This window comes from Nomascus leucogenys, chromosome 5, assembly GCF_006542625.1.
Source record: "Nomascus leucogenys isolate Asia chromosome 5, Asia_NLE_v1, whole genome shotgun sequence".
NCBI lineage: Eukaryota > Metazoa > Chordata > Mammalia > Primates > Hylobatidae > Nomascus > Nomascus leucogenys.
The window spans coordinates 120,610,755-120,624,618 of NC_044385.1; the positions used below are offsets into that span (position 1 = coordinate 120,610,755).

At 43.3% G+C, this 13,864-nt stretch overlaps 1 protein-coding gene across 3 annotated transcripts in view; it reads right to left on the reverse strand.

Moving 5' to 3' along the window:
- ABCC4 (ATP binding cassette subfamily C member 4) overlaps window positions 1-13,864 on the reverse strand; it is a 319,962-nt gene that overhangs the window by 203,850 nt on the left and 102,248 nt on the right. For all 3 annotated transcript variants that reach the window (XM_030813558.1, XM_030813557.1, XM_030813556.1), the window contains 2 exons: window positions 6,216-6,317; window positions 206-295 (listed from right to left, as the gene is read on the reverse strand). In XM_030813558.1, coding sequence (XP_030669418.1) covers window positions 206-295; window positions 6,216-6,317 — 192 coding nt within the window. The remainder of the gene's footprint in view (window positions 1-205; window positions 296-6,215; window positions 6,318-13,864) is intronic.

Sequence of the window (13,864 nt, forward strand, 5' to 3'; positions counted from 1 at the left end):
AAGAACCAAGGGAAACATGATATGCATTGTCCACATTTATTTGGTCATTGACCCTTCTTGCAAAACGAATGTTCTATGCACTGAGAAATGCCGTGCCAAGCATACCCAATTCAAAATTGTGTTACGCGTAGCCTTGGGCTCAAACTCAAGAAGTTAATATGAGAAGTGGGGTTGCAACAAGCTGCCAAAAGCCATTCTAACTCACCTTCCCTGCTCCCACTGGGCCGACCACAGCTAACAATTCACCAGGTCTGACAGTAAAGGAAAGGCCTTGTAGAGTTGGGGTCTCCGATGCCTACAAATTAAAGTTTATAAAATGTGCCCATTTCAATAAAGTCACACAAATCACTTCAAAAAGAGAAGAAAACAATACAATAGTCACTGATACATGAACATAACCCAAATCTTTCTCCTTCCTATTTTAAGATATTGTATCCTAGAGTCCTTTTCATGCAATCATATTTTTTTGGTGGGGTTTTAAACAGTTTGGAGTCTTCAGTACTTAAGGAAGGCCCATTCCCTTTTACCAGATTTTCATGTGAACACAGCTCCAGACTTCCACAAAATTTAGAGAGTAAAAATGACAAGGCAACCTTCTTGAAATGAAAACTCATGCTAACTTACTAAAACAATATATTTTTTTTTTACTTTAAGTTCTGGGATACATGTGCAGAACGTGCAGGTGTGTTACATAGGTATACATGAGCCATGGTGGTTTGCTGCACCTGTCAACCTGTCATCTAGGTTTTAAGCCCTGCATGCATTAGGTATCTGTCCTAATGCTCTCCCTCCCCTTGCCCCCACCCGCCGACAGACCCAGACGTGTAATGTTCCCCTCCCTGTGTCCATGTGTTCTCATTTAAAACAATATTCTTAATATAATAGTCAGTATGGGAGCTTTTCAACTATTTGTAAGTTTTCATTCTGTCCCTTAGTTTTAATAGTCTATTTCATTAACCTCCACAAGGTGGCAGCATGAGTACATGGCATGCCCAGTCCTTGGCTAATGGATGACTTGAAATCTCCACTAATCTCTCCATTTTCACTTGATAAAGCATGAACCTCAGTTATGCCCAGCCAGCCAAAAGGCACTTTATACTACAAAGTCACTCTTGGCAAATGAACTTCTACAAATGGTGGTCAACCCTGTAACCAAGAGCTCTAATTTAACAACAACCAAAAACTGAAGAAAAATGAAATTAAGTATATGTTCATGGGTCAAAGTGAAAGTCTCAGTGTTACACCTGCAGCTTGTGTTACCTATCCTGGGTAAATAGGGACAGCATAGTAGTTCTACTATAAACACAGAGGTACCCGCTACAGCATTCAATCCAGCACAAAGGGAGGAAGGGATGAAGTACTCATTATGGTATCAGAAATAATGTTCCTAAACAATCTATAAATTCTACGATAAAAAGATTCAGCAGTATATGCATGTTTTTACATATACTAAATGTTAAGGAAATTATCAATCACTGCTAATGTTAAAAAAAAAAAGGTTGTTTTAGTCAGGGCACGGACTGGTTCATGCCTGTAATCCCAACATTTTGGGAGACGGAGGTGGGAGGATCACTTGAGCCTAGTTCAAGACAAGCTGGGGCAACATAATGAGAAACCATCTCTTAAAGAAAAAAAAAATCAGCCAGGCGTGGTGTGTGCCATAGTCCCAGCTACTCAGGAGGATGAGGCAGGAGGATCCCTTGAGCACAGGAGGTTGAGGTTTCAGTGAGCCAAGATTGCACCACTGCACTCTAACCTGGGTGACACAGTAAGACCTTGTCTCAAAAAAAAATGTTATTTTACAGTTTATTTATTATTTAGGAGACCAAACCAAATTCATTACTTTTACAAAGAGCTTCTAAATATTTTCAGTTGAGAGGATTAAGTGTGTATCAGGGAAAAGGGATAGTTTACCAGAGCATGATAAACCAAAATGAGGAGGTTTCCTCTTCTCATACAAGGACAATCAGTACTTTGAATTATCTATCTTTTAAAAAAGCAAAAGTCAGTTGGTACAAATAAAGAGAGGAATGGTTTTAAATTCAGAGTATAGAACCTCAACCGTAAAAACTGCCAACTCTAAGAACTTTTGTCCAAACCCAGACATCAACACTAGTAGACAAAAATTGATACTGTTAAGTAAGTAAAAACAGCTACAATTTGGGAGGAATCCTAAAGGGGTTTAAGTCGCACATTTATAATCTTCATCTGAATTTCCCATAGATAGATTGGAGAGACGTGACCATGCATGTCTGGTGGGTGGGCATTTAGCAAATTTATTCAAGTCCCAAATCCTTTCGGAAGTGGCTATTCTTCTGCACAACACGCTTTGGTAAATGCTCATCCATATCATAGAAAAATGATCAAGAGTGAATCAAAGGCAATGCAGCCTCCTCAACTCTAGAAAAGGATTCTTCAAAATGAATCTGGCGTCCCTGGAGGGTGGACCACCCCTGGGATGATGGAAGAGGGAAGCACGCATGGAGTCAACCAACCCAAAACCTAAAGATGCTGAGCTGGCCCAGCCCACAAACAGGTACTCATCAACCCCTCTCCACATCTCAAGTGGGCACGTGCAATCAGTAAAATGCCCAAAAGACAGAAAGCACAGCGGGGGAACAAGAGATCAAGATAACCTTCAAAATGAAAAATTTACCTGGAAACGACTTAACAGTCACATACCCAAATAATCACAAATATTTCTGTAAATGGTCAAATGCTAAAATATGTGTGTATGTAAACTGACCCCTTATGTGTCCCAGACCACATTATAGGATGGCCACAGACCAAAACAATCATGATCCCTTTTAAGCACAAAGAAATTAGCCCCAGATTTCATAGGAATTATATAACAACCATCCAGAATAGGTTTCTCTACTCCTTCCTACATGCCTAACAACTATTTCTTTTTTAAAAAAGTAATACATTATTACCTAAACACTTGGAAAAACAGCGTTAAACAAAATGTGACATATTTACACGATTTTAAGTGCAAACTTGTCACAAATTCACAAAGTCTTGCTTGACTTAGCCTTATTATATAAGGTGTTCCTCCTCTAAAATGTAAAGGGTCTACTCTGTATTCCTGATTAAGTAACATTTGTCTCTTAAGACAACTGAAACCTACTTATTTCTGTGATTACAAAAGGATGAAAAAACACAACTGGTCAACCTGTCCCTTTCCCCTCCTTTGCAGTGTGTCTCTTTCCTAACAACTATTTCTGATTTTACTTCTTTTTACTCAGTTTTGGCTGCAAAAGAGTGAGCCACATGCAAAACCCAGCTTCCCATCACGGCCTTGGTTCTTAGAGCAGGTTTGCCCCACTGGGAGGCCTGGGACCCAGCACTGGTGCGCTGCAGCCAGAAGGGGGCAGCACTCGACAGCTCAGAAGGCTAGGCCCGTTCTGGGCCCTGGGGCCAGAGCAGTGAAGAAAACAGAAGCAAATCCCTTCCCCATGGAGAGTCACAGGCTCTCACGGGGCCACAGACTTTACAGCTTAGAGATTCAGCCCAAGCCCGTTTGTTTTATAAATGAGACCTAGGCTGGTGAGAAGACCTTCCCTCCAATACCCGCTGGTCTATCCAGCAAGACTGCTGCTGGAGTCTCTGTCTTTCTCCTAAATCCCAGCCCACCTCCCCCTTCTTTCCTCTGCAGCTTCTCTCCAAAAGCCCCAGTGTCTGTGCCCCTCCTCCCACCCCAGCACCCTCTCAGCCGCAGACCTCCCTAATAATCCCTGCCAGCGTGAGGCATAATCACCCCAAGACAAGGCCCAGAAAACCGGATGGAGTGTTCTGTTTACAATGCAGCTGTCAATGTTATCTAGGAACCAAAAAACAACAAAACAGCCCATTTTACAATATTGCAGGGTTTGGTACAAAAGAAATTTGCAAATGGGACCTACACAGTGTGTGGTGGCTACCTCAGTGCCTTCCTTTAGCTCAACAGCATTCACCTAGAGTGCTTTTATCTAGTGGGATGTTCACAGAGCTTTCTATCAATGCTTGAAGTGTATTAGAGCTGGGCACGGTGGCTCACGCCTGTAATCCCAAGCACTTTGGGAGGCCAAGGCACGCGGATCACCTGAGGCCAGAAATTCAAGACCAGGCTGGCCAACATTGGAGAAACCCTGTCTCTACTAAAAATACAAAAATTAGCCAGGCATGGTGGGGCGTGCCTGTAATCCCAGCTACTCAGGAGGTTGAGGCAAGAGAATCACTTGAACCTGGGAGACAGAGGCTGCAGTGAGCCAAAATCACACCACTGCACTCCAGCCTAGGCAAAAGAGTGAGGCTCTGTCTCCAAAATAAATAAATAAATAAAGTGTATGAGGGTGGGAACGCCAGCAGGTAAGGAGAAACTGTCACCTTGTGAGAGTTTCCATGTGCACAAGATGCAATGATGTTCTATATATTTGGGAACACATTATTGTTTTGTTGGTAGAGATGGCAGAAATTACATCAGAATTAGGCAAACATGAAACAGGGAGTGCAATACTTAGAGCCAAGGGCATGTAAAGAAAGGAAGAGTCTGGAGTCTAGACAGTTTTGACATTTGTCCCACAGGAGAGGGCGGAGGCAGTGGGGCTGGGTGGGAGTGCTGCTCAACCACCTATTGGCTCTTGGCTCCAGCAAACTACACTACGACTCAAGGTCAGCCACAAAGAGCACCCGGAGAGGGGAGGAGCTGGTCACCACCAGCACTGCCCACCTATTTTAAGCAGCCTGAGTGGTTCCAGTGCCCTCAGAAGAGACCCTTGCCCTCTGGTCCCAAATCTTGCTGGCAGCCGGGCCACTGGGCTCTGCTCCTGGCAGACATCATCTCCAGCCCCAGGGTGCAGCTTCCTGCCATGGCTGATCTCGGGGTGGCCTCCTCCACCCCTGCTTTCCCTTTGTGCTCTTTCTTTCATCACCTATGTAACGATTTCCCTGCAAGAAATTCCCTCTCCCATGCTGTGTGTTCTGTTTTCCAGACTAACACAGACTGAGACAAGCGGATTTGCAGAGGACCCCGGACTCAGGTGAGCGTAACCGCAGAACCAGCTCAATCTGGTTCAACTTTGTGTAATAACACAGTAAACTGTTTTTCGGTTACCATGGATCCCAGGTTGCAAGTTATGTAATCTGAGCATTCCCAGATAAACCAAGCAGGCAACCATGGGCAGAACCCAAGTGCTAGGACAAAGGAAGGAGGAACGAGTTCAGAGGCAGATGCCTCATGGCATGATCCAGGATCCGATCAGATCCAGCCGTGGAATCATGCAAGACCCAATCGGACCATGCCTCATCACCCTCTGCCTATAAAACCTGCCCCATCCCCCAGCTAGGGAAGACAAATTTGAGCGTTGCCTCCTGTCTCCTTGCCATTCGACTTACAATACAGCCTTTCTCTTCATGAAAAGCTGGTGCCATAGTAGTGGCGTCTATGAGCACTGGGCAGGGAGCCCACTGCTTCCTTGGAAGCATGAGGAGGGCACTGGAGTTGTGGATAACAGGAGATGCACCGAGCCTCAGTACTTCTTGTGGGTGGCCCCTGCTGTTGTTCCCGTTTGCCTAAATGTTATGAGTAAACCAAGTGTTGAAAAATCCTTGTGGCCTTGCCTGAACTACCTGTCCGCTTACCACACGGTGAAACCCTTGAGTCAGGAATCCATGGAGCTTGCTACACCGGCCTGCACCCTCCCCTCTGCCTTGGGCTGCCACCAAAGCAGCTGGCAACAACCAGATGCTTGGAATAGGGGAGCCCCACCCCAACCCTGTGGCAAAAATCCAAGTCATGGGCTTTCTCAATATGTAATAAGATGACCTGAAAACACTAAGCTGAAAATGCACACTGATACCCCAAAGTCTCCGTAATAATCTACAATGTGCTCAGCAGTTAACCCATTCCATGCTGCACCCCTAGTCTGTCCAATCCTATAAAATCCAATATTGCCAGTGTCCAAACTTAGTGACATTTAGTTTAGAATGAGGTAACACTTTCCTTGGTTTTTTGAAAATGAGATAAAACACAACTTGTCAAATACCTAAGTCTGATTTCATACCTACTTTCTATTAATTGCAAAACTTACTCCTAATTTTGAGAATCTCTGTAACATACTTTCAGTAAATAAGCAAGCCATATTTTATACCATGTGTAACACCTCAAAATTCTCTATTACATCAATGTCACTCATTATCTATTAGCAGTCATGATCTTGCAATTAAGGATATGTTACCTTATCCCAAAAAGCAGTAAAATCCTGCACATGCACCATCTTTTTACCATCTGACGGCAGCTGACGGTTGCGCTGTGATATCTCATCAAGTAGCAAAAAGGTCTAAAGAAAATGGGAAAAACGCAGATTGTTTAAATTACAGAAACAAAAGCACAAACAAAAGTCACTGCTTCTATGGAATTTGTAACATAAAACTTTATACAGCCTACAGATCATTTTACCAACCCTATTTAAAGTATCAGTTCATATCAGCATATGATATTTATTTAATAAATAAACATATAAAGAGTTCATGGCCATGAACTGTCTTTGTAATTTTAGGAACTGTGTAATTTTTTTCAACAAGTATACTTGTTCCTAAATAAACCGAAAACACTGCCCTGAGGTTGAGTGCATTTATAGCCTGCATATTCCTACTGCTGTACTTTTGTGTTACTAATGGCGAACACGGGAGTTGGTCGGAAATGATCTGATGAATATTTCATGAATCCTCATCGTCTACCAAGCCCCGTGCTAGATGCTGGCAACATGAAAGTCAAGGCCATTCCCAGCCTTCAGGAAGTGAGTGAGCCCAGAAGGGCAGGCAGGAAACACAGGGCAGAGCCTCTGAAGGCAGCCCTGGCTCTGGCCGGTCACTTAGATTCAACTGGCCTTTCTCCTCCCTCCTGCATGTCAAATTGACATACAACTTATTCACTACCACTTAAGTCAGTGTTCTTTACCTAAATAAGAAAAAAGGCTTCTATCTCTTAAAACATATTTTATAAGCTACTTTTCACAATCACTTATTACTATTATTATTATTTTTTTGAGACAGAGTCTTACTCTGTCACCCAGGCTGGAGAGCAGTGGCACGATCTCGGTTCACTGCAGCGTCTGCCTCTAATGTTCAAGTGATTCTCCAGCCTCAACCTCCCGAGTAGCTGGGATTACAGGTGTCTGCCACCATGCCTGGCTAATTTTTGTATTTATACTAGAGACAGGGTTTCACCAAGTTAGCCAGGCTGGTCTCGAACTCCTGGCCTCAAGCAATCTACCCACCTCGGCCTCCCAAAATGCTGGGATTACAGGCATGAGCCACCATGCTCCACCTGCACTTACTTTTTTTCCTTAGTCAATGTCCCCTCCTAGACAGCAGGAACGGCCCAATCTCTTGCTTATTGCTATTTTCCACACTAGTTAGCAACTACATAATGCAATTTAACTGAATAAAACAGTCCTGTTAACCATAACAAACCTAACACAATGATACATGGGAAAACTCCCTTTTGCTCCTCAAATGGTAGGTATAATTCAATGAGAGAAGCTACAGTGGCTTAGAAACAGAATAAACAACCCGGATCACCCCCACCCCATTCAAAATTTTGTAGATGTGGCAAAAACTGTCAGCTCTCCTCAAAATCTGCTCTCATTTTCTGTGGTTAACAAAACTCCCAATTTTTAGCCAACGCATAGCAGCCTTGAACAAGGACCACTCTCTCCAGCCCCCAACGCAGTTAGATGTAGCCACGTGATTTAAGTTCAGCCCAACAGAAAGTGACAACGTCCAGGAAACTTCCTATACAATGTCCAGACCTTGGAAGCTGCCTGGACAACTTCCCCTCCAAAATCCAGGTGGTGAAACTTAATGGCCAATGTGATGGTATTGAGAGGTATTTAAGCCATGAGGGCTCCTCCCTCATTGCACTCCAGCCTGGGCAATAGCAAAGACCCTGTCAAAAAAAAAGGAAGGGAAGGAGGGAGGGAGGGAGGGAGGGAGGGAGGGAGGAAGGAAGGAAGGAAGGAAGGAAGGAAGGAAGGAAGGAAGGAAGGAAGAGACCAGACCCAATTTCACAAGTTTACTGACCGGCAATCATGTGTGACACTGATACAATGTTTTCACTGGTCCCTTCTCCAGCATCCCCCATCACAACCAAACCATTCCTAAACACCACTACCTAAGGATCTTCTGAAAACACCTCTGATAATGAACACCATGCTTCAAACTCTTCCATGACCCAGCAGCACTGACATTCACACTCCCAAAGTAGCCTTTGCCTTGATTCCCCGAGTATTAATCCCACCCTGTCTTTGAGGGCCCACCTCAAAGACTAATCCTGCTGGGAACCAGCCCAGGGTGGCTGCAGCTGGGACCGAAACTGAGTTATGTACAGGGCAGAGATATGTCCCCCATCCTGCACTTACAAACACACTCACCTGCATGAACACTGCACTGCACACGGGGTCAGCTCTTCACAGATACATGCTACAGTCATAAACAGACTGTATGATTGGCTTAAATTATTCAAACAATCAGCTATGTCAGTTAGCACAGCAACAAGCAAAAGGTCACACATCTTCTTAATCTTGTCCAGACAGAATAAAATTCTGATTTTAGCTGAAGTGTATGACCAAGACATCAATTCAATATTCTGTATGTGCATGTGAGAACAGAAGTTCCCCACCTTCAAAATAAAAAACTATGCACACAGTAAACCTATTTAGCACTGGTCAATAAACAACAGATCTGAGTGGAGACAGACATGATAATAGTTTAGTGGTTAAATGAGACTCCACTCAACACATGAACGGCTTGTAAAGATGCTGGAGGGGCTGGCTGGACTTTCTGTCACTCAGGAGGAAGAAAAAGCTGAAATGACATTGCCAATACAGCAATGAGGTGCATCCCCAGAAAGTTCACTTGGGGAAGTATCAGACGGCAGAACTGAAGTCAAAGAGATTGATTGACTTCAGAGTGGATGGTTGGCAAAAACTGAAGCAGCTTTGTGAACAATAAAACCTCAGAGACATGTTTTACTGGATGTGGAAGTCATTGAAGACTTTCAGTGCTTTGCTGTTAAGATAAGATCTCTTAAAATTCTATTGGACTTGCTTAATGCCAAGACCATCAATCCTTTTCTTAATAAAAGAAAAACAGATGGAACTTCTTAGACCTAAAAACTTCACAATAAAACCTTCATTTTCTGTACATAGAAAAAAGGAAATTGAAAAGTATGAGTAACAAAGACAATAGATTAAAGACTTAAATGTAAAACCTCAAACCATAAAAACCCCAGAAGAAAGCCTAGGCAATAACCATTCAGGACATAGGCATGGGCAAAGACTTCACGACTAAAACACCAAAAACAATGGCAACAAAAGCCAAAATTGACAAATGGGATCTAATTAAACTAAAGAGCTTCTCCACAGCAAAAGAAACTATCATCAGAGTGAACAGACAACCTACAGAAAGGAAGAAAATTTTTGCAATCTATCCACGTGACAGAGGGCTAATATCCAGAATCTACCAGGAACTTAAACAAATTTACAAGAAAAAAAACAACCCCATCAAAAAGTGAGCGAAGGATATGAACAGACACTTCTCAAAAGAAGACACTTATGCGACCAACAAACATATGAAAAAAAGCTCATTATCACTGGTCATTAAAGAAATGCAAATCAAAACCACAAGGAGATACCATCTCACGCCAGTTAGAATGGTGATCACTAAAAAGTCAGGAAACAACAGATGCTGGAGAGGATGTGGACAAATAGGAACACTTTTACATTGCTGGTGGGAGCGTAAATTAGTTCAACCATTGTGGAAGACAATGTGGCGATTCCTCAAGGAACTAGAACCAGAAATACCATTGGACCCAGCAATCCCATTACTGGGTATATACCCAAAGGATTATAAACCATTCTACTATAAAGACACATGCACATGTATGTTTACTACAGCACTATTCACAACAGCAAAGACTTGGAACCAACCCAAATGCCCATCAATGATAGATTGGATAAAGAAAATGTGGCATATATATACTGTGGAATACTATGCAGCCATAAAAAAGGATGGGTTCATGTCCTTTACAGGGATATGGATGAAGCTGGAAACCATCATTCTCAGCAAACTAACACAGGAACAGAAAACCAAACACTGCATGCTCTCACTCATAAGTGGGAGTTGAACAATGAGAACACATGGACACAGGGAGGGGAACATCACACACCGGGGCCCGTCAGAAGGTGATGGGCAAGGGGAAGGAGAGCATTAGGACAAACACCCAATGCATGTGGGGCTTAAAACCTAGATGATGGGTTGATGGGTGCAGCAAACCACCATGGCACATGTATACCTATGTAACAAACCTGCATGTTCTGCACATGTGTCCTAGAAAAAGTACAATAAAAAAATTAAAATTAAAATATAAAAATATTTTTTAAAAAATTTAACAACACAATGTTTTCTAAACTCTATGTGTCTGCCAAGCTCTGGTCTATCTATGGTCAAGACTTACTTAGTTCTGATCAGTATATCGGACAGACCTATTCCTCCTCTCCTGATGCCATTTTTCACCCTCTCATTATTCATTAACACATCCACATGAGAGGCAAGGAAGAAAGTGAACATTGAATCAATTAATTACACTCATCATTTACAACCTCCATTTTTAGAGAAATAGGAAAGGAGGCGGAACCAGGCAGACCCCATCAGTGGGTCTTGTAGCAAACATCTGCACAGTTCTAAAGCATTCCAGTCTTCAAAGCCAAATTCATCCCCAAATCTGGTCTTCTAGTATTCCATATTTCAGTGAACCCAGGTGATTTTGCAGCCATAAGAACGAAAGTAGCCCTGATCCCTCCTTCTGACTAATCCCTCCTCTTGCCCCACACCCGAATCAGGACATGCTCTCAATGGCTTTCAAATCTATCCAAGGCTGTCCACTTGGCCTGAGTCCAAATCACATCATCATCTTCCGGGACTACTTGCTGCATCAGCCTCCTGACGTATCTCCCTGCCTCTACTCTGGGCCCCAGTGCATTCCCCAGGCTGCAGCCAGGGTGAATTGAAAATATGTGGATTTTCTTGAACATGAAGAGCCTTCTCACATAATTACCCCCAGGGAAATGCAGGGCATCAGCCTCCTGGCTGCCCCAAGCCACCTCCCTTCCCGAACCCTTCCCCATCTCTCTCCACTACCACGCACGCAATGCTGCAGGCTATTTCTTGAGCCTTTGCAGGAAGCACTACACCTCCACAATGGTATCGGCATCTCTACCAAAGCACCTCATGGCATCTCAGACATTGCCTTCCAAAGACAATGACACATGAGCACTGATTTTAATTATGTGGTTATTTATTAACCCCCACTTGATGATTCCCAGGAGGAAGTTCCCAGCAGGAAGGACTTCTGTGCGTTGGCTTACCATTGTATCTAAGCATTTATCACAGTGCCAGCTTAAGCTAGGTGCTCAATTACATTGTAGAGTCAGTGACTAAGTGAATGAATACATTCCAAACTTAACCCCCAAAAGCCTAGCATAGACCAAAACAGGTGTCTGTGTGCTTCCTCTCAATGATTTTAGTCTTAAGTTATCCTGACGTCATTTATATTTGCTACATATATTTTGACCTCATGTGCTTTTTTATCACACAACTAGGGCAAGGTTTCCCAAAGACAGCATATTTTCAGGGACACCAGGACACTTTCTAAAGATATTGATTGGGCTGAGCGCAGTGGCTCACGCTGTAATCTCAACACTTTGGGAGGCCGACACGGGTGGATCACGAGGTCAAGAGACTGAGACTATCCTGGCCAACGTGGTGAAACCCTGTCTCTACTAAAAATACAAAAGTCAGCCGGGAGTGGTGGTGCATGCCTGTAGTCCCAGCTACTCCAAAGGCTGAGACAGGAGAATCACTTGAACCTGGGAGGCAGAGGTTGCAGTGAGCTGAGATCACACCACTGCACTCCAGCTTGGTGACAGTGAGACGCCGTCTCAAAACAAAACAAAACAAAAGATATTGGGCCCCAGCCAATGCCTGGTGAAGCAGAATCTCTAAGGTGTAATAATTTAGTTTTAATCAGTGCATCAGGTAATTCTGATGAACTAGGGGACAAAATTTTAAATGGGTTACAGGAACCATCCAGATTGAAAAAACACAAAGTTCTAAAGGAAGAAAAAACAAATAAACAAAACAAAACAAAACCTCCAACAATGACTTCAACACCACCATGAAGGAGTTCACCATACGAACACAAACGCTTTCTTACCAGTCATGCCTGGCCATTTGTTTCTCCTTTATTGAAAATCACTACTGCCTAACTCTAGGCCCATCCTCCCACCAGAAACTATGTACGTGAGGGGAAATTAAAGTTTCCTGCCCAAGTCAAAGATGCCTCCTTTATCTGGACACAGAGCACCTTGCCAAAGTTAGCCACTGGAAAATGCAAAATTCCCAGCCGGTCATTTTATTTTACTACATGCATACATCTATCTACATGAACAGGAATTTCAAGCCTTAGACACAGGTGAGTTGCATTTTAGTGGGGAAAAAAATAAAAAATCTTACGGATTTCTTCCCTAGCTGCATATTGGACCACAATTCCCTGAAAATCATCTGCAGGATCCCTTTCATGCCACACTCTCTGATGTGTGACATAATTCAGCAGAGAACGACAGTCATCACTTCCCACCAAAATAATGCTCAGTTGTTAGGCATTTTCCAAATCTCATAGATGTAATGAAGCTGGAGGTTGACTTCACTTACACATTTTCTGAGCACCTGCAATCTATACATAATATAAAGATGAACAAGGCATTGTTTCTGCCTTTTGTAAGTTTAGAGTTTAGGAAGGGAAAGAAATCTATAAACAAATGGCTTCAATAATAAGGGGAAAATGAACACAAAGTCACGTATGGAGAGCCCAAAAGAAGAGATGAGGATTAAAGAATGTGTGATGGGCCGGGTACGGTGGCTTATACCTGTATCCCAGCACTTCGGGATGCCAAGGCGGGTGGATCACTTGAGGTCAGGAATTCGAGACCCGCCTGGCCAACGTGGTGAAACCTTGCCTCTACTAAAAATACAAAACTTAGCTGGATATGGTGGCTCACGCCTGTAATCCCAACTACTCAGGAGGCTGAGGCAGGAGAATTGCTTGAACCCGGGAAGTAGAGTTTGCAGTGAGCTGAGATCACGCCACTGCACTCCAGCCTAGCCGACAGAGTGAGACTCGTCTCAAAAGAAAAAAAAGACTGTGTGATGGTGAATTTTATGTGTCAGCTTGGCTAGGCCACAGTCCCCAGATATTTGTTTAAACATGTCTGGATATCAATGGGAAGGTGTTTTCCAGTTGAGATTAGCATTTAAGTCTGTAGACTTTAAAGTCCTACATAATGTCAGTGGGCTTCATCCAATCAGTTGAAGGCATTTAAGAGAAAAAAGACCTACAAAGAAAAAGGAATTCTGCCTCAAGACTGTCCTCCTCAGATTGAAGCTGCATCATCAGCTCTTCCCAGGGTCTTTGGCCTGCCAGCTGCCCTGCAGATTGTGGACATACCTCACCTCCAAGTTGCGTGAGACAATTTTATCAATCAATCTACCAATCTCTCTCTGCATGTACACACATGTGGGCCCTATCGGTTCTGCTTCTCTGGAGAACTCTGACTAATACAGACAGTTTTCTAAATAAGTGAGACAAAACAGGAAATGACCCCCAGACACTAAGTTCAATCCCCTTATTTAAAGATAAGAAAACCGAGGCCCAGAGAGTTGGTGAGGACCCAAGGTCTGCGTCCCACCCCCCCATACCACCTGTTGGGGCTGCTCTTTGCCCAGTTATTTTCTATGGCTGCCGCACAGAAGTGAGATCTGCATTCAG